The sequence below is a fragment of the Nycticebus coucang genome, chromosome 3, assembly GCF_027406575.1.
Source record: "Nycticebus coucang isolate mNycCou1 chromosome 3, mNycCou1.pri, whole genome shotgun sequence".
NCBI lineage: Eukaryota > Metazoa > Chordata > Mammalia > Primates > Lorisidae > Nycticebus > Nycticebus coucang.
Window position 1 is genome coordinate 142,861,937 of NC_069782.1, and position 21,331 is coordinate 142,883,267.

The window sequence follows — 21,331 nt, forward strand, 5'->3', positions numbered from 1 at the left end:
CAGTCCCAGCGGCCGGGTCCCTGTTGAATCTGGCGCTGTCAATGTCCAGGCTCAGCCAGCGGCCCAGAAGGGGCGGAGTGGGTTGGGGCGGTAGTTTAATTACGTCCCGGGGCATTGCGACGGCTGGGACTCTGGCACTGGGGCGTATGCTTAAAAAAGGAAAAAAAGGTCACTGCCGTGGAGTGGGGCCGGTGCAGAGCGAGGTGAATGCGCCGATTTGAAACCCAAGGACTGTGAGCGTTGCGTCTTCCCAGCCCAGCGCTCCTGCGGCCGGCAGTCGCCTCGGGGGCCCGCGGAGAACATGGCGGCGCCCGGAGCCCGCGGCTGCAGCCTCTCGGGCCTGCTGCCGGCGCAGACCTCGCTGGAGTACGCCCTGCTCGACGCCGTCACCCAGCAGGAGAAGGACAGCCTGGTCTACCAGTACGTGCAGAAGGTGGACGGCTGGGAGCAGGACTTGTTGGCGCCCGAGTTTCCGGAAGGTGAGGGGCTGGCTCCGGGGTGGGGAGCCCGCGCGGGACCTCCCCTTCCCCGGGGCCGCGCCCTCCTCCCGGCCTCGGTGGGCGAGGCGGGGCGGTGCCGCCGGAGCCGCGCTGGCGCTCTGCGATTCCCCGGGGTCCCCAAGTGGCGATGGACGGTGGGTTTCTGGAGGGACCTGCATATTTGTTCCGTATCCTGCGCCTTGCTTGCGCCTGTGGTCCCTTAAGTCAACACTCCATAAATGTTTGGGTGGTCCTGGTTGACCATGATTGAAACGTCCACGCCACCCTCTCCATTCATTCCGTTCGGTTCCCCAGCATTGTGGTCGTCATTTTCTGCATCACCCTTCTTGACGTGTACTGATAACTTTTTATATGCCACACAGTTCTAAACACGTCAAGAGATAGTAGTGACTTAGTCTTCTCAACAACCCAGTGAAGTGTCCTTATTATTACTGTTTTACATTTGAGGAAACTGAGGCCCAGGGAGGTTAAGTAACTTTTCACGGTTTCACAGCCACTAACTGGCTAGGATTGGATTATACAGACCCCAGATTTCCTGATTTTTTTTTAACCTGTGCTGCACTTAGCCGTTAAAAATCGTAGAACAACTTATTTTAAAAATCTGGATCAATTATAACCACTCTCCAGGGTTTGAATTCCTGTCGTGTGAATGTTTGGAATGTGAGGAAATAGATATTCCCAGCAGGGATGTTTGTGAAACGCATCTTGCCATGATAAATGAAAATGCATTATGCTTTCTCTGGATGGGGATAGGGTTGTTTTGCCTGGGTTGGCATGTGTCCTGGCATGTGAAACCACATGTATAGTTAATTGGTTGACTGTGGCAGGGTTCAGTTATCTCATGGGAGGTATATTGGAACCTGCCTCTGACAACAGTCTTGAGTGTCTTTCCAAGTCTTTTACACCTGCCACAAGAAGTGCTTGCTTTTTCCGTTACTAATCTTACACTAGATTTGAAATATTGTGGAATTCTTAAAAAAGAGTTGGATGCACAAATGCACATTCTATCAAAAAACTTTAAAATATGATATACATATATTCAAATATATTAACGTTTTGAAGTTTTATAAGAAGGTAGTGATATAGTAAATACACTTATAAACAAGCAGTTCATTGGTTAGGATTGGAGGGAGTGTTTTTATTTTTTAGTGGTTGTTTGTATTTTATTACCATGAGATTTGACTTTTGTGACTTGTAAGTAACATGCATAGTAAAATATAAAGGTTTTGTATTTGATATAGTCTGGTTTTCTAGTGAACCTGATTATTGAGGACAAAAAGTTAGAAGTGAGTATTTTCTTGATTTATCAATAAACTATAATCAAGAAGCCATAGACATAACTTTATCTCAAAAATTGTATGCTTTGTTCATTTTTTAGAAGAAACGCATGTTTACAAGAGGCAGTGCGTGTAATGGGTGGATTCAGACCTGGGCTTAACTCCCTGTTATTCCCTTTGTTGGCTGTGTGATTTTGAGCAAGTTACTTTACTTCTCCAATCCCCTGGTATTTATCTTTCAGTTTTAATGTGTGAATTGGAAGTAATGTACGTGAAATTCTTAATTCATAGGACACCTTACTGAATATTAACAGCTTTGTTGTTATATTCATTGTAATTATTATTATTATAAAACATATTTCTATCATTAAGCCTGGTGAGTTCCTAACTAAAAAGTAATCATTTTTTTCTGTACCCTCCAACCTAAGCCACTCTTGACTATTTACAGAAATGTCATAAAGGGCAAATTCATAAATATTTTGTGAGTAGGATATGAAATATACATTAGGTAGTGTGAAGTTCTTTATGATCACTTGATCTGGTGGATAATTAACGTTCGATCAAATGGATAATTAAGAGGTTACTGTACCTTGAAACCTCACTATTTAGGCTAATTGACAGAATTACTAATTTGGTCTGTAGTTTTTTTTTTTGTTTTGTTTTTGATTTTTTTGGCCGGGGCTGGGTTTGAACCTGCCACCTCCTGCGTATGGGGCTGGCACCCTACTCCTCTGAGCCACAGGCGCCGCCTGGTCTGCAGAATTTTTTTCTAGACTTTTGTTACAATTGAATAACTCCAGTTACTGTTGTTAGCTATTAATATTTACTCATTCCAGCAGATTTTGGCTTTTTGTTGGTAAACAGTATTTCCAAATACTTACTTCAAGGTGTAAGTACTATAGCTGTATTTATTTACTTAAAAACAAACCTATTATGTTTGTTTTCTTAAATTGTTTAAATAGAAATGCTGTGTTTTGCAAAATCTTCATAGTGCAGAGTTAAAATTTTGAATCACAGTCAAGTAATTATAACTTCTGATTTATAAAAATACAAATTAATGAGATTCTATTTTTCTATTCTTTGGAGGGAAGGAAACAACATTCTTCATTAATATTAATGTTATCTCCATTCCGTCTATAATAATAGTATATTTTGTTTAACTTCGCATTTAAAATACTAATTTGTATTTAGGGTCTTATCCAAATCCAAACATTTCAGCTATTTCTCTTTTATGAAATTGGCTTAGGCATTTTGTATGTCTGTCCTTACAAATATAATACATTTTGCTTTTTTTTAATGTTTAATCATGTCTATTTTTAAGCTTGACCTTCATTCTCAATAGCCCATTTATTATTTATGCAATTAGACTCTCTTAACATATGCTATTTCCTTGAATTTTCCCCCCAAGTGTGTTGCTCTTACCAACTTTTATAGACAATTATACTATTTTTGAAAGAATTTAATAACTTTTTCTTGCTATTTTTTTGCATTATAATAGTAGTTTTGCCATCCTCTACCCTTCTGGCTCCCCTACCCCAACCCATCCTCTTTTCTTTCCTTCCTCTTTGGGCTTTTAATGTCAACAAATTTGTGTTCTTGGTCTTTTCCTTCAGATCACAAATACCTGTTTTGTCACAGTCATGAAGATGCATCGTGTCTTTTATTTATTGGTAGAAAAGAGTGGTCTTAATATTAACAGAAAATTTAATTCAACTGCCACAGCCTTTATATAGTGCTAGCAGCTTCTTAAGGTGTTTAACTGTTTACACTACTCTTAGAAAAAAGCAGGTTCACTTTTTAATGTACACTTTTAAATAAACGTTTGTCTTTTCCTTTAATCATTATTTATTTTGTGTAAATTTCAGGATTAGAGTGGCTGAACACAGAAGAGCCTATTTCCATTTATAAGGATCTATGTGGAAAAGTCGTCGTCCTTGATTTCTTCACCTACTGCTGCATCAACTGTCTTCACCTATTGCCCGATCTCCATGCGTTAGAACACGCATACTCTGATAAAGGTATCTGCTCTTTCATTCGTTTCTGATGTCCTTGATTTCTTCACCTGCTGCCGCGTCAACTGTCTTCACCTATTGCCTAATTTCCATGCATTAGAACATGTACACTCTGATAAAAGTATCTGCTCTTTAATTCATTTCTAACAGACAGTCCTGGCATAGCCATTCGAAGAGTAGCTGACTGATTTGCTCATAGTAGAGAACATTTGGCAAGACTTCAGTGATTCTAAAAGTAATCCCTAATCTATGAATTAAGGACTCCATGTACCTTTTCATGAAGGGTTAAGCTTAGTGATAATGATTTTCCTGTCTGAGGAATCAGCATTTAGTGTACAGTTTTTCTCCCAGGATAAGGGCGTAACTTTGTTTTAGGATCAGGTACGTAAAAAGAACTTTTTGTATGTCTGGGTTTATGTAAATTTGTTCTGTGAATAAAATGATGCTTACGACATAATTTTATGCTCTTCTCATGGTGACAGAAAGGTTTAAAGTGCTTATTAGGAAACGCCATTAGGCTTCTATTATAATATCCAATGACATCAACTATAGCGGAATGCAAAATGTTATGACAGATGCTCTTTCTTTGACCTTGCTTCATTAAAAAATGATTTACGACAGCTTATGTTTTTCAAAGCACACTAGGAACTCCTCTTTTATGGTATTCTAAATTCTGAAGATAGAAGATTACACTTATTTTTCTCTGGAAATTTGAGAAATTATCAGATTTTTCTGTTATCTACTTTCTAAAAAGAAACTATAAGGTTAAGTGAAATTAATTGAAGGTTCCACTTAATTAGGTTTAAATCAATTGAAGCTCTGGTTCCTCGTAGATAAAAGAGACAGTGTCACTGATTTGTGAAAGTAAAGATGGAAATAGAATATACCTGTGCAAAAATGAAAGGTATCTTGAAACTTAGCTTAAAAAAGAAGTGAAGATAAAATCTGCAGCACAAATGGAACTTTTGATGCTTTTAAGTTGTAGTAAATTGTATCTTAAAATTACCAATCAAAAGATTTATCAGGAATTCAGATATTCCCAGCAGCTGAATCATGGTGTCAAAAATTTATCTTTGTGGATTTAAGAAATATGGGTATCTTGTTATTTCCTAGGTTTTGGATGCCAGTGTTTCTTGTTCGAGCCATCACATTTATTGAACATATATTATGTGCAGGGTACTCTGCTAACTGCTGAGGAAATATGTAACAAAGTTGAACCTGAGGAAAAGAGTAACTCATTTTGCCTAGAAACATTGGAAAAGATTTCTCAGAGAAGCACTTGAGCTAGCACTTGAAAAATGAGCAGGAGTGCAGCTGAAAATGAAAATGAGGCAGAAAGGACACCCTTGGTTGAGGAAGTATCAGGTAAACAAGCACGATGCACAGAAGAGTAGGATTCCTGCTCCAGGAACAGGTGAATAATTTAGTGTGGCAAGCGTGTAAGGGCACATGGTAAGAGTAGAAGAAGACGCAGGTAGATTAGGCAGGACTGTGATGTGAATGCATTGATAACATTTTTACTAGTTTAGACTTTTTTTCTATTGAGGATTTTGGAGATGTAGATGTTGAAGGTTATTTTTGGTTTGTTTTTTTTAGTAGAAGGATGACATTTGTGTTTTAGAAAGTCATTGCATACTGGGTTAAGAATCCCAAAGTTAACCATTTCCACACCATCTCATTTAGATAACCCCTAAAAGACTATTTGGTTATTATTGCTTAACCCATACCTGAAGCAAATTCAGTGACTTCCTAGGATGGATCCTTGTAATCTCCTAACAATTTACAGGAAGCATTGTTTTTATAGCACATTGTGACAAAAAATGAAAAATATTTTTATAAACAAACACACTTCTGAAGAGTCAAATACTTTGTAAATACAGAGAGAATTCCGAGAAGATAGAGGAAAAGGAAACCACAGATTCTGTCCCCACCTAATCAGCAGTTACACTGGTAGACTCTGTCTGATGTGATTGTTTTGAAACTCTGGAGTCTATAGAAAGCTTTTAACTTCCAAGGGATGGCATATACTGTAAAATGTGGTTAATTTTAGTCCGTTTCAGCTCAGCACAGTAGTGGCTACCCATCTCCCAGCCTCAGCTCCCTGGTGGGCAGCTGCACGCATGTTCCTAGAGCACTTTCCCTATACCTTGCAGAAGCCTTGATGGGCAGCATTCTCCAAACATCAGGGATCTGTGCTCTGATCTGTACCGTGATGTCATCACTGGTTGCTCCATTTGATTACAGAGGTGCAGACAAAGAGGCAACGGTGTTATTGTTGGACTTTATGCAACAGGTGCTATAAGTCGCTCTTCCTCTGGCTGAAGAGACTTCCGGGGAATTTAAAGGCCCGGTACCTTTTCCCCCACTTCATTTTTCTCTTTTTCCTCTTATGGGAGCCAGGTATTGAATACCAAGACATTCAATAGCAACTAGGTTCTCTAACAAAGAAACTTAGTCACCACAAATGCCAGGGGAAAACATGAGCTCAGAAAAGACCTGAGAAGACCTTAAGTTTTCACCTAAGGGATTACCTGTGGCACAGAGAGATACCACAACAATAAAAAAAAAAAAAAAAAAAACGAAAAATATCAAACGCCTGGGAAGGGGGAACAGTTTCCAGAGTTACCGTATTATTAGATGCTAATGTCCAGTTTTCAACAAAAAAATCACAAGGCATACAAACAAGAAAGTGTAGTACATTCCAGGGGGGAAAAAAACTAATAGAACATGGTTCCTGAGAAAGATGCGATGGCAGATGTATGAGACAAAGACTTTATAACTATTTTTTATATGCTCAGAGAACTAAAGGAAGGCAGAGAAAAAATAAACAATGTATAAACAAAATGTAAGTAAAGAGACAGAAAACCTAAAAAGCCAAAAACAAGTTCTAGAACTGTAAAGTACACAAACTGAAATGAGAAATTCACTGTAAATGTTCCTTTACTTAATGTGCAGGAATGTCCTAATAGACCCATTAAACCCATTGTACGTTGAAAATATAAGTTGGAAGTGCCTTTAATGCTGGCAGCACAGCAATTTACAAGTTACGATAGTTTGACTTACAATTTTTCAACTTGATGATATGAAAACGATACTCATTCAGTAGAAACTGTGACCCTATCATAAGTTGTAAGGAGCTGCTCAACTTACATGGTGGGCCTACTTCCCATAAACCTATGATAAAGTTGAAAAATTGTAAGTCAGACCATCGTAAATAAGGGACTGTGGAGATAGTCAAAAGCCCGTATGAATAGGCAGATAAAAAAAATCAGCAAAGTTAAAGAGAAGACAATAGAAGTGATTGAGTCTGAGAAACAAACAGAAAAAAAGACTGAAGAAAAATGAACCTAAGGAACCTGTGAAATCCCACCAAGCAGACCAAACATCAGGGATCTGTGCTCTGATCTGTACAGTCTCGGCATTGTGGCCGAGACTGAAGAAATAATGGCTAAAACCTTCCCAAATTTCATGAAAGATGTGTAAAATCTACATATAAGAGGCTCAGTGAATTCCAAGCAGGATGAACTCAGAGAACCACATGAAGACATATTATAATTATCTGCTGAAAACCAAAGACAGAGACTTTTTTGTTAATTTTTATTTTTAATTATTATGGGTACATGTATGCTGTGAATTAATCAAATTAGGGTAATTGGAGTATCCCCTTAGGCATTTATCATTTCTTAGTGCTAGGAACATACCAGTTCTACTCTTTTAGTTATTTTAAAAGAAAGAATATCTTAAGTTATTGTTGATTAAGGTCATTTTGTTGTGCTATCAAATATTGTTCATTCTATCTAAATTTTTGTACCCATTAACCAACCCTACTTTATTTCCCCTGCCCCACTACACTTCCCAGCCTTTGTTAACCTTCATTCTACTCTGTCTCCATGAGATCAATTGCTTTTAATATTTAACCTCCCACTGTGAGTGCAACATGTGAGATTTAGAGAGAAAGAATTTTGGAAGCAGCAATAAAGAAGTAGTTTATCACATACAAAAGGATCTTCATTTCTCAGCAGAAACTTTGGAGGCCAGCAGGGAGTGGGCTAATATGTTCAAAGTGCTAAGAGAAAAACATTGTCGACCAGGAATCCCATAACTGGCAAACTGTCCTTCAAAAGTAAGGAATAAAGTAAAACATTCCCAGGTAAATAAGAACTAACGGAGTTTGTTATTAGACTTGTCCAGAAGAAATGTTAAAGGAGTCCTGCAGGTTGAAATTAAAGGACACTAGACAGTAATTCGAAGCCTCTGGAGAAATAAGAACCTCAGTAAAGGTAAATGCGTGGGTATTTATAAAAGCTACTGTTCTTGTAACAATGCTGTGTTATTACATTTTTTGATGATTTAAGAGACTAACACAGTAAAAAAAAAAAATTCTAAAATCTAGTGTTACTTAGCTTTGTAATTTCACATTTTCTGCATAATTCAAGAGAATAATTTAAAATAATTATATGTTTGGACCCCGTGTATAAAGATGAAATTTTGTTGACATCAACAATTGGAAAGGGTAGATATGGAGCTGATAAAGGAGCAGAGTTTTTGTATGTTATTAAAGCTGGCATAAATTCCCATTAGAGTGTTAATAACTTTAGTGTGTTAAATGTAATTCCCATATTAATATATTAATTAATTAATAATTAATTAATTCCCACAAAATAGCTAAAGAATATGCACAGAAGGAAAAAAGAAAGGAATTTAAATGTTTAACTACAAAAAAAAAATCAACTAGACACCAAAAAAAGTAGTTCAAGGAACAAGGGACAGAAAAGCTCTAAGGCATGTAGAAAACAAGTAGCAAAGTAACAGAAGTTAAGTCTCTCCTTATCAATAATTACTTTAAATGTAAACCTCAGTCAAAAGGCAGAATGAATAAAAACATGCTCAAACTATGTGTTACAAGAGACTTACTGTAGATCCAAAAACGCAAATAGGTTAAAAGTAAAATGAGAGAAAAGGATTATTCCATGCAAATCGTAGCCAAAAGAGAGCCGCTATATTAGTATCAGACAAAATGGAACTTTAAATAACAAAAGGTCAAAGAAGAATATTATATACTAATAAAAAGTTCAGTATACCAAGAAGATAAATACTTATGTACTTAATACAAGACTATCAAAATATATGAAGCAAAAAATAACAGTATCAAGGAGAGAAATGGATAATGCTACAATAGTAGTTGGAGAATTCAGTATCCAACATACAGAACACTACCCAACAACAGGATGCATATTCTTTTCAGGTGCATATGGGACATTTTCTAGGATAGACCATGTATTAGGCCATAAATTAAGATTTTAAAACAGCAGTTCTCAACCTGTGGATCATGACCCACAGGTCACAGGAACTATATTAAAGGGCGTGGCATTAGGAAGGTTGAGAACCACTGTTTTAAAAGATAAGTATTATAAAAAGTACCTTTTCCAATCATAGGAGGATGAAGTTTGAAATCAACAGAAGGAAAACTGGAAAATTTATACATGTGTGGATATTAAAATAGCATACTCTTAAATAATCAGTGCACCTAAGAAGAAATCACAAGAGTAATTAGAAAATACTTAGAGACAAATAAAAAGGAAGACACAGCATGTCAAAACTTATGGCACAGCACAACACTACGGGGGATATTTATAGTTACAAATGCTTACATTAAACAAGAATGTAAGCATTTGGCTAATGCAAGCAGTGGCTCACGCCTACATTTCTAGCACTTTGGGAGGCTGATGTGGGAGGCTCTCTTGACACAGGGAGCTCAAGACTAGCTTTTGGCAACTTAATGAGATCTTGTCTCTACAAAAAATAAAATAATTTTAAAACATGAAGAATAAAAAAGAACTGTAGAACTAACAGAAAGGTGGAAATAAAGATTCAAACAGGAGAAGCAAAACAGATATCAGAAAAATAATAGAGAAAATTAGTGAAACCAAAAGTTGGTTCTTCAAAAAATCAACATCCTTTAGCTAGAATTAAAGTGGAGACATTACTACTGATTGTATAGAAATAAGAATTATAAGAGAGCACTCTGAGCATTTGTATACCAACAAATTGGATAACCTAGATGAAGTAGACAAACTGTAAAAAACATAAAACCTACCAAGACCAAACCATGAAAAATAGAGTCTACATAGACCTGTATTTATTAGCATTATTCACAATCGCCAAAATCTGGAAGCAACTCAAGCATCCATTGACAGGTGATGGGTGAAGAAAGTATGGTATGTGCATAAATGGAATATTATTCACCCATAAAAAGAGGAACTTCTGATCAACATGGATTAACTTTGTGGACATTATGCTAAGTGAAACAAGCCAATCACAAAAGTTCAAATACTGTATGATTCCACATATATGAGGTACTTGCATAGTCAAAATTACGGAAATAGAAAGGAAAATAGTGATTGGCAGGGCTGTGGGGAGAGTGAAACGGGGAGCAGTTGTTCATTAGGTTCATGGTCAGTTTTTAAGATGAAAAGAGTTCTAGAGGCGGAGGATGGTGATAGCTGCACAATACCGTGGATGTGGTAATACCCTGAACTGTACACTTGCAATGTTTTTTAAAATAGTATATGTTACGAAAAAAACTAAGAACACAAAAATGGGTCTTTAAACCTTATTTTTGAAATGAATATTAAAAGGGCAAAATTATGCCCTACTGGAAGTAGGGCAAAATTATATTAGAAATGAAAACTAAATTACAGGGATGCCTAAGAGACAACCAATTCATACAAAAAATTAATAAAGAGTATTAAGGTAAAGCAGGGAAGGAAAGCCCAGGGGATGAAAATGAACCAAAGAAAGAAGCAAAAAGGTTTAAGAAAAAAATGGTTGAACTGGAAGACGAAAAAGGTCCAACATAAGACTGTCTAGAGACCCTCCAGAAAATCTAAACAACTGGTCAGAACTAATCTCTAAAATTAGAATCTAAGAAAACTTACTGGAAATAAAAGAAACCTTGAGTCTACATAGTGAAAGGGCCTACCAGGTATCATGGAAAATAGTCCAAGAAATGTCCTGCTAAAATTATTAACACTATAAAGATTGAGAAAAAGTAAAATCTTCCAGGCCTCCAGACAAAAAGATGACTTATAAAAGCCGTGTAAATTAGACTTGTCTACTTTTCACAAATAACAGAGTAAGACAACAGTAGAGCAACATTTCAAGAATCTTAATGAGTATAAACCAAGGTGATTGTAGCCAACAACTTGTCCTTCAGGAATTAAGGCTACAGAGAAACAGTTTGAATGTCCAAAACTCAGACAATAATGTGTAGATGTACCCTTCCTGGTGATTCTACTAGACAGCTTTATTCAACCAGGGGTGACAAGGGAGACTGCCATGGATCGACAGAGTTTATACATGTGGTTGTAGGGCTAAGACCAAAACAAGGATGTAGGGTTTGGTGTATTAGTCATGGTTTGTCAGAGAAGCAGAACCACCACAAGTAATGAGGAATAATAATAGATTTATTATAGGCACTTTAATGCAGTTGTGGAGCTGGCTAAGTAGTCCACATGAGGCTGTTGCTTGTCTGTGCCTCTAAAATCTACCTGATCTTCTCAATCCTCAAGCATATGTTTTGGTTGGTAGTTAACAGTTATAATAGAAGTATGGTCTGTTGAGGAATTACACCTTCATCAGTTGAAAATTCCTTTTCAAAAAGATGGAAATGTAGCAGTGGAGAACAACAGCAAGCTAGAAAGAACCTGCAAGCATAATGTAGAACCCAGTGAGATGAACCGGCACTCGTGGAAGCTTCCTGTTCAGATAACAAGGGGAAGCTAAACTCTTCCCTGGTCGGGAACTGGAGAAGCTGAGAGAGATCTTCAACCCTTGTATTCTTACCACTTTCATTTGCCTTGTACACTTTTGCCTATCCCTTCTTTCTGATTCACTTTGTTTTAGGTGTTATTTCTTATATACAGAATTTATTCAAATACTTTCTCGTAATAGATTAGTTAAGCCCATTCATATTTATTCATATAATTGTTATGTATGAGTATTATAATGTGTTTTAGTATTATGTGCATTAAACTTTGTATTCTTTTATATGATGCATTTTCTTTGCTATTTTACTTGAGCAATTTTTTTGATATTTAGAAATGTTTGTATTTTTTTATTGATTATCTTTCTACTTATAACTTTAAAAAATAACAAGAGCAAAATGTGTTGAGATTTTACTATATACTAGGTACTATGCTAAGTGCTTTGCACAGATTCTGTCTTACAATCTGCCTGACCTATGAGGAATTATTGTTATTTTTCTTATTTTACAAATGAGAGAGCTGCAAAACAGAGGTTAAGTAACTCAGACAAGGTAACAAGTATGTAATTCTTCCTACTCATCTGAACCACCTTTACCTTCAGTCCCGAACCATTCATTACTCACTGTGTTTTTTTTTTTTTTTTTTTTTTTGTGGAGACAGAATCTCACTGTACCGCCCTCGGGTAGAGTGCCATGGCGTCACACGGCTCACAGCAACCTCTAACTCTTGGGCTTACGCGATTCTTTTGCCTCAGCCTCCCAAGCAGCTGGGACTACAGGTGCCCACCACAACGCCCGGCTATTTTTTTGTTGCAGTTTGGCCGGAGCTGGGTTTGAACCTGCTACCTTCAGCATATGGGGCTGGCGCCCTACTCACTGAGCCACAGGCGCCGCCCGTGTTTTTTTTTCTTGATGCTGCTCTCAAGGCATATACGTGTGTGTGTTTAATCTTTGTTTTTCAGCAGTTTGTTTATGATGTGCCTAGACATGGTTTTATTTGAATTTATTTTATTTGGTGTATGCTGACCTTGAATTCCGTACATTTATATCTAAGCAAATTTTGGAACTTTGAGTCTATTCAATTATTTTTCTGCCCCAATGGGGTTATTCTCTTTTTGGGGACTCCAAGAGCTTTATCTTTTGAAACTGTTCCACAAGTACCTGAGGCTCTGTTCATTTTTTTATTTATTCATCCTTCTGCCTTTGTGCTCTTTGGATTGGATAATGTCTGTTGAGCTACCTTCAGATTCATTGACCTGTCTCCGTCATCTCCCTTTTACCATTGAGCTCATCCCGTGAATTTATGGTATTTTTCGGTTCTAAAATTTTTCGTTATTTTTTTATAGTTTCTGTTTCTATGTATGTTTTTTATCTTTTTATTCATTTCAGATGTGTTTTTCTTTACCTTATGGAGCACAGTTATCATAGGTGATTTAAAGTCTTTCATAATTGCAAACATCTCCTTTATTTTGACATTGATATCTATTGATATTTTTTTCCTTGATAATAAGTCACATTACCTTGTTTTTTTAAGTGTCAGGTGATTTGGGATTATACATGGACATTGGAATGTTATGCTGTGTAAACTCTGGGTCCCGTTATAGCCCTCTAGAGAGTATCGATAGCTTTGTTAGTAGGCACTCCACCATGCTGGTTCAGATAATAAATTCTATCTCATCGTCCATCAGCTTTCTCTCCTTCTGTCAACATGTACTTCAGTTCTTAGTTCCCTAAGCATTTGCTACACTTTTGGGGGTCCGTCTCACACATGTGTAAGTGTATACAACCAAGATTTGTGTGTATTAATTCTCAGAAATGGGGAATCACCTTTTTCAGCTCTCTTCCCCTTAAAGTTTCCCCCACATTGTCCAGTTTTCTTGGTTTCTTAGGCCAGAAATGCAATGAGGTTTCTACTGGCATTTTGGCCACCTATATGACTCCAAAACTGGGGTTCAGTCTCAGGGCAAAACCAGGAAAAGGGGAATAAAACAAAATTAGAAACTCACCCTTGTGTGGTTTCCTTTTCCAGGTTTTGACCCCCTTCTGTAATCTGCTAGCTTCATACAGAGGGGTTGTGTTTTTGGTTGGGTGTTAGTTGTAGTAATAGAAGGATGAAATGTTGGGGAATTACATCTCCTGATTTACGTGGTTTTATTTGTTCTTCATGCTGGTTTTTAATAAATGTGTTGGGAAAATTCAAATTTACATTGTGGTTGTTAACCTCTGCTACCTTGGTGGTTAATACTGAATTTTTTCTCTGAATCCAGCCTAACATGTCTCACTTTTTTTTACTAACTTTTTGAAATAATAAATTGATTAGGTAAAAGAAATTATGTTTTTAGTTTTCAGCACTTCCAGACAAGATTTGTTCTAAGAACTACATAGTAGAAATTTTAAATAAATCATAAACCTTATAGTATGGAATTATCTTATATTCATCCTCTTAATCTATAATATTAAGGTTAGGTCAGAAAACTTATGAGAACAGTACCCCCCCAAAACAGTCACAGTTAACTTTGAATTTCAACTCCAGATGGAAATAACTTCAACATCTTCACAAGAAAAAAGACTATTTCTTATAATTTTGTCTAGATAGAGGACATAAAGAGTTTTAATCCTGCAAAAGCCACATGAATCTGATCATATACGTTTTTATGTAGCAATCAAGATTATCTTAAGATTTAAATTTGTTAATTTATGTGTATTTAAATTTAGTTGAAGATACTAACATAGTTCTACTTTTAAACAGCTCTGCATATTACTTATATTTATTAATGACCCCAAACCTATGCATGGATGATTACCTGCAAACTTTAATTTTAATTTCTTAATATTTAATATATCATTCTTTCCTTTCAGATGGTCTTCTGATTGTTGGTGTTCACTCAGCCAAGTTTCCAAATGAAAAAGTCCTGGACAACATTAAGAGTGCTGTTCTTCGATACAATGTCACCCATCCTGTGGTTAATGACGCAGATGCCAGCCTATGGCAGGAACTAGAAGTTTCCTGCTGGCCAACTCTGGTCATACTTGGACCCCGTGGAAACATGTTATTTTCTTTGATTGGCGAGGGACACAAAGATAAATTATTTTTGTATACTTCAATAGCTTTAAAGTATTACCAAGACAGGGGACAGATCAAAGACAGTAAAATTGGCATAAAACTGTATAAAGATTCTTTGCCACCTTCACCATTGCTGTTTCCTGGCAAAATAACAATAGACCATGTTACTAAAAGATTGGTAATAGCAGACACTGGACATCACAGAATTTTGGTCGTTTGGAAAAATGGACAAATTCAATATAGCATTGGAGGTAAAGTTTGCTTCTAATTATGATATGCAATGTGTTTTACCATAAAATAGTTCAAGTAAATATATAAAAATAGACATTTATAAATAAGAACTAATTACAGAAAGGTGATAAGCATTGATTTTTAAATCTGTCACAAAATTATTTTGTTAATTAATGTATGGAATCTGAATTTATGTCTTTGCACTCTCTCATAAAACAAACAAAAATACCCAAAAAGCTCTAGTTCAAAAGGAGGAAGTTGTTAAGTTACAGCTTTTAAGTATAATTGTTTATCCCATCTTGTTAAAAACTGCCATACTTAACTGTGTCATAAGAAATACATACATTTTGGATTTCAGATATTTTAAATGGGAGTATTATATTTCACTTTTCAATAAAATATAGCCATATATTTTTAAGACTATAACAGTACTCTATGAACTTGAGATTTAGATTATAGAGAAAGTAAGCTAGGATTTACACGTAATTTTACTTTTTTCTTTCTTCCATAAAAACGTAAACATACTTCTGAATTAGTTTCCTCTGGTTGCAGCAGAATATCAGTATCATGCAAATGTAGGTCATTTTGTTCTGTATCTCCCTGGTCTTGGATCTAAAAATGCCTCTTGGTTACCACTACGTAATTAATAAAATCTACTAAGTACATTCTGTTAATTCTGCTTATTCAGGCTGAACTAACATCTAACGTCATGTTAATCAAAGAGAAAAGTAATTCATCTCTTTGCTACCAATCCTGCGTTAGTAACATATGGAACATTAACTCATAAAGTAAGGGTATCTGAGCTCCTACTGCAAATAAGCTAATCATACTCCCAAGCCCCGATGTTACTCTTAGTATAGCAAGAGTATAGAGTATATGTTGTGTTTTCTAGTGTTTGTTTGTTTTGGCTACTTGTTTTGATTTATGATGGGCATTTATGAGAATTGCTATTCAAAAAGTAGCAGTTTGAATTTAAAGGATTTAAAAGAGTTTTTAATAGAGTCTATAATTTTCAAAATAGTGTGGGTGAGTGAAAATTCTTAGTTAACAGAGAAGCTAGAAGCAAGCTACATTTCCCAAACATTTCTAGGAATACCATTATCTTGTGATATATTAATAATCTTCAATTTTGTAAAAAAGAATTCTGCACCTGTAGTCCCAGCTTCTTGGGAGGCTAAGGCAAGAGAATCCCTTAAGCCCAAGAGTTTGGGGTTGCTGTGAGCTGTGAGGCCACAGCATTCTACTAAGGGCCACATAGTGAGACTCTGTCTCAAAAAAGAAAAAAAAAATTCTTTTGTCATATACACTCAGGAAACAATGGTTTGATATTTAACTGATTTTGTTGAGAATATCATAGACACCAAGAACTTGTCCAATCACCAGGTAGGAAGAGGTAGAGCTGGGATTTAACATCAGTCTGCTGGACTCCTGAGTTCATTTTTTAGCCACTTCATTATACTACCTCTCTTACTGACGTCTAGGACAATGGAGTTCAGCAAAGCAGTTTGGAGCTTCTGACTTAGAGGCTTTGAATGGCTTGTCCCCCGTTATGGACGTAGCAATTGTATTTTATTCTTTTTACTTTCCTTCCTTAAGTATCCAATGTACTCAGTACTATTATGAAACCAATTTACAATTACTCACGCTTTCATATGAAAGATAAATCACAACTATAGCCCAAAATGGAGGAGGGGGATGGGAGGGGGGAGGTTTGATAGGGGTAGGGTAAATGGTGGGACCACACCTATGGTGCATATTGCAAGGGTACATGTCTAATCTATTAAGTATAGAGTATAAATGTCTTAACACAATAATTAAGTAAAAGAGGTGAAGGATATATTAACTAGTTCGATGTAAGCATTCCAAATTTATATGAAATCAGCACATTGTACCTCATAAATACATTAATGTATATATGATCTATGTGTTTATGACTTAAAAAAAAAAGAAAGAAAATCCATCTGCATTGCAAAAGCTAAGATGTAGATCATAATCATTCTTTGTCTCTCTTAAAGTGTATGTGCGATATTGTTGGACTCTATGACAGAATAAAATCATAGATATAAAGTATTCATACCCTGAGGTTTGGGGGCTCTTACGTTATTAAGTATAAAATGTCCAATTTCCTTAAATACTAAGATTTACAATTGATATCTCTGACATTTCACTTTGTACATCCTCATTCTTTCAAATGCATATTTTGGCTTGTGATTATTTTTCAAAAAATTTTAGAGCAGTTTTTGTGAAACCACGAATAAGCCAAACATTTGTGTTATTTTCAAATATAAATTCCGTTGTGAAATAAATGAAGTGCAGATAGCTTGAAATATCAACGAAAAAAAAAAGAAATATCAACAAAATGTTGGGGAAAGGATGTGGCTAATGAATGCACAATATGTTGATAGTTTGAGAGGTTCCCGTTCTGGTGGTTTTAATCTCAAAAATGAGCCACTTGGGTGACCTGAGACCAAGGTGGATAATGATGAGCTGAAAGCCGTAGTGGAGATGAATGCATCTCAGCCTACGTGTGAATTAGCAGCAAGGCTTGACTTTGCTATTCCAACAGTAGTGGACCATTTGAAACAAATTGGTACGATAAAGAAGCTGGATAGGTGTTAATGCCACAGCACTCTACCAAGGTCAATAAAGTGAGACTCTGTCTCTACAAAAAAAAAAAAAAAAAGGAGAAGAAGCTGGCTAGTTGGGTTCTGCATGAATTAAAACAGGCAAGAAATCATCTCAGAGCTTGCCTTTCTTTGCTGTCACAACATAAAGGTAAAGCCGTATTGTTACAAGTGATGAAAAACAGATTCGTTTTTGACGATCACAACCATTTGGCACGATGGTTGGATAAAGATGGAGTGCCGAAACACAATCCAAAACCAAGCATTCATCAAAGAAAGCTAACGGTGTCTGTTGGTGGTCCAGCGCTGGTGTTACCCGCTACAGCTTCATGAAACTTATTCAGTTGATTACAGCAGATGTCCACTGCAACTAATTGGATGAAATGATGAGTATGTTTGTGATTAAGCAGCTGAGATTTGTCAATAGAGACAGAACAATCCTCCTGCCAAGATAATGCGTGACTTCATGTCACACAAATAATGCTGCTCAAACTATAGAAGCTGGAATTGGAAACTCTGTCATCCACCGTATTGGCCAGATCTTGAGCCAACTGACTTCCACTTCCTCCAGGCTTTGGACCACATTTTGCAAGGAGAAATACTCAGTTCTCAACAAGCCTTGGAAAGTGGCATTTGTGATTTCATCACCACTTGCTCTCCAAGCTACCATTAAGATGCTAAAACTGTGTCAGTAGTTAGGCACATACTTTGATTAATTGTACTGCTTCTGCTTCTGGTTTGAGATACCACAAACTAAACGATTTGAAAGCAGACATTTCATGTTTAATGACAAAATAAGTTCTCGACTGAGCCTCAGGATCTAGGATGGTTTGTAACATTTCAGGGCATGTATTTTTTCTAGGGGAAGAGTTCATAATTTTTATTACATTATCAAAGGAGCAAATCTTTATCTGCTGAAAGATTGAAATTATTTTTAAATCTTTATAGTCTAGGTAATAGGTGTTTTAATACTTTTAAGATTATTTTCTTCTCATGTATGTTACTGTATTTAAATGCACTAGTAATAACATCCGTGGATAAGCCCTGACATAAGGAAACTCACTCTTGAAAATAATAGATATCCTGGGAAACATTTTATTTTTTAGGTAGAAGTATCATGTTGGTTTATATTAAAATCCCAGCATTAAATATAAAGTTTGTTTTTTTGTGAGATCACTTTTTAAGTGGGAAAATTCTGTCTTTTGACTATCTTGTCTTTTAGGACCCAACCCTGGAAGAAAAGATGGAGTATTTTCTGAGTCAACTTTTAATTCTCCACAGGGTGTAGCCATAAAGAATAATATCATATATGTGGCAGATACTGAAAACCACCTTATAAGAAAGGTACTTTTTCATTTTAAAGTTTTAATACTTCTAACCAGAAAAACTGGTCTTTATTTGCTACATTAAATAGTGGCAGTTAAAAGGTGATGCTTTAGTATGTCATAGCACCCTCATTCGACTTTTTTCCAAGGTACTTGCTTTAGTTTGTTTTTCTCTGTGTCAGAATATAGTTGCCACAGAAGAAAAACTCAGTCATTTTTTAATCTTTTGTTTCAAAGCTGTTTCTCTAATCACTCAAAAGTACCTCATTTTGAAGTATTTTCTTTCTTTTTTCTTTTTTTTTTGGCAGGGGTAGGGTGAGGGACAGGTTTTTCTCTGTTGCCTGGGCTAGAGGGCAGTGGCATCATCATAGCTCACTGCACCCTCGACTCTTGGACTTGAACAATCGCTGTGCCTCATCCTCCTGAGCAGCTGGGACTACAGGCACATCACCGCACCTGGCTAATTTTTCTGTTTTTGTAGAGATGAGGTCTCATACATGCTCAGGCTGGTCTTAAACTCCTGGCTTCAAGCAATCCTTCCACCTCGGCCTCCCAAAGTGCTAGGATTACAGACTTGAGCCACTGTCCAGCCTGAATATTTTCTTCACCACTAGTTTTCAAAGTGATCCCTTATGCTTTTTCAGTTAAATTTTCTCAAACTAGAAAAAATTCATAACACATCTGCCTCCTTACAACTCCTGTGCCTTGGCTAGAAATACTAGCCAATTATTCTTAATTTTGTTTTATCTCATTATACGAGTAATATGTGTTCTTGATTTTAAGCAATCTGTTAATATATAAAGCTAAAAAGTCCCCAGATCATCAATTCCTAACCACTCTTAAAGTTTGCGTCTTTTTCAGACATTTTATATTCATATGAAAATAAATTTATATTAAAAGGACATTTTCTAGAGAACGTTTTTCTGGTCTTGGGCTGTTACAGATTATCTGGCTGTGAACATTCATATATAAATTTTACATGCACAGAATTTTCATTTCTCTTGGGTAGATACCTAGAACTAGAATAGTAGAATTGCACGTTTTGTATTTAGTTTCTGAGAGCTGCTACCTTGTCTCCCGTAGCAGTTGCACCATTTTGTATTCCCACCTGAAATATTTGTGGGTTCTTACTTCCCCACATCCTCCCCATCACTTGTTGCTTTTCATTTTCTTAATTCTAGCTATCCTCCTGGGCATGAAGTGGCATCGAATGTGGTTTTGATATGCATTTCCTTGGTTACTAACCAGGCATCTTTTCCTGTGTTTATGGGCCATTTATATATATCTTCCTTGGAGAAGTGTCTATTCAGGTTCTTGTCAGATTTTTAATAGGGTGATTTATCTTTTTCATTATTGGGTCAAGAGAATTCTTTATATATTCTAGTTATAATGTCTATCAGATACGTGATTTGCAAATATTTTTTCACGTTTTTTGCTTGCCTTTTCACTCAGTCATGTCCTTTAATGCACAAAAGTTTAAAATTTTGATGATGCGTAATTTGTTCATTTTTCCTTTTGTTGTTTATGCTTTTGGTGTAGACAAATCCAGTGCTAAATCCAAGGTCACAGAGATTGACTCCTGTTATTTTCTTCTCAAAGTTTTATAGTTATGGCTCTTGTGATTAGGTCTCTTACCCATTTTGAGTTGATTTTGTGTATGGTATAAGGTGGGGTGGTCCAATTTCATCTTTTTTCATGTGGGTGTTCAGTTATTTCAGAATCGTTTATTGACGAGACTAGTCTTTCTCTATTGAATAGTCTTGGCAGCCTGTTGAAAGCAATTGACCATGTTAGGGGGTTATTTCTGGACTTTCAGATCTATTCTATTGGTCTATGTGCATATACTTAGGCCAATACCACACTGTTTTGATTGCAGCTTCTTATAAGTTTTGAAATCAGGAGCTATGAGTCTTCCCACCTTTCTTCTTTTTTGAGTTAGTTTTGGCTATCTTGGGCCTCTTATAATTTGATTTGAATTGTAGGATCAGCTTATTCATTTTTGCATAAAACTTTTGGTGATTTGTTATGTAAAAAGTTATATTGTCTGCAAAAACAAATTCCTACTTATTTTTAAACTCTCTGTTACCTTTTATTATATTGTTGGCCAGTACCTCCATTCCTTTAGGTAACTCGTCATGTTCATCTTAAAGGGAATATATAGATTTCCCCCAAAAGCTTAATGGTTGCTGTAGTGTTGGGGAATGAAATATTTATGAAGTAAGGAAATTTTTTTTCTATTGATAGCTGGGCAAAAATATATGATCAAGCAATTAATGATAGGATCTGTCTACTTGGTGGGTGTATAGATGCTTACTGCAAATATTTTTTAGCTTTTGTGTTTGTTTGAAGATACTCATGACCATAAGAGGGTCTCAGGAGATGAAAGGGTAACGTCTTTTTCTGGGAGAATGTATTAGATTTTCAATTTATGAAGTACACATAGTGTCATAGAACTACCCGAGTTCAGATCCCAGATTCTTTACTTACTGTGGGATCTTGAGAAAGTTACTTAATGACCTGTGTCTCAATGTCT

General features: G+C 36.2%; 1 protein-coding gene across 3 annotated transcripts in view; it reads left to right on the plus strand.

Moving 5' to 3' along the window:
- The first annotated feature begins 67 nt into the window (after positions 1-67).
- Positions 68-21,331, plus strand: part of NHLRC2 (NHL repeat containing 2) — a 60,180-nt gene continuing 38,916 nt past the window's right edge. Inside the window, exons 1-4 of one of the 3 annotated variants that reach the window (XM_053584340.1) lie at positions 68-479; positions 3,643-3,795; positions 14,414-14,869; positions 18,696-18,817. In XM_053584340.1, coding sequence (XP_053440315.1) covers positions 302-479; positions 3,643-3,795; positions 14,414-14,869; positions 18,696-18,817 — 909 coding nt within the window. In that variant the 5' untranslated portion in view covers positions 68-301. Of the gene's footprint in view, positions 480-515; positions 635-3,642; positions 3,796-14,413; positions 14,870-18,695; positions 18,818-21,331 lie in introns of those variants that run through there. The other 2 variants (XM_053584342.1, XM_053584341.1) reach the window with 2 other exon arrangements.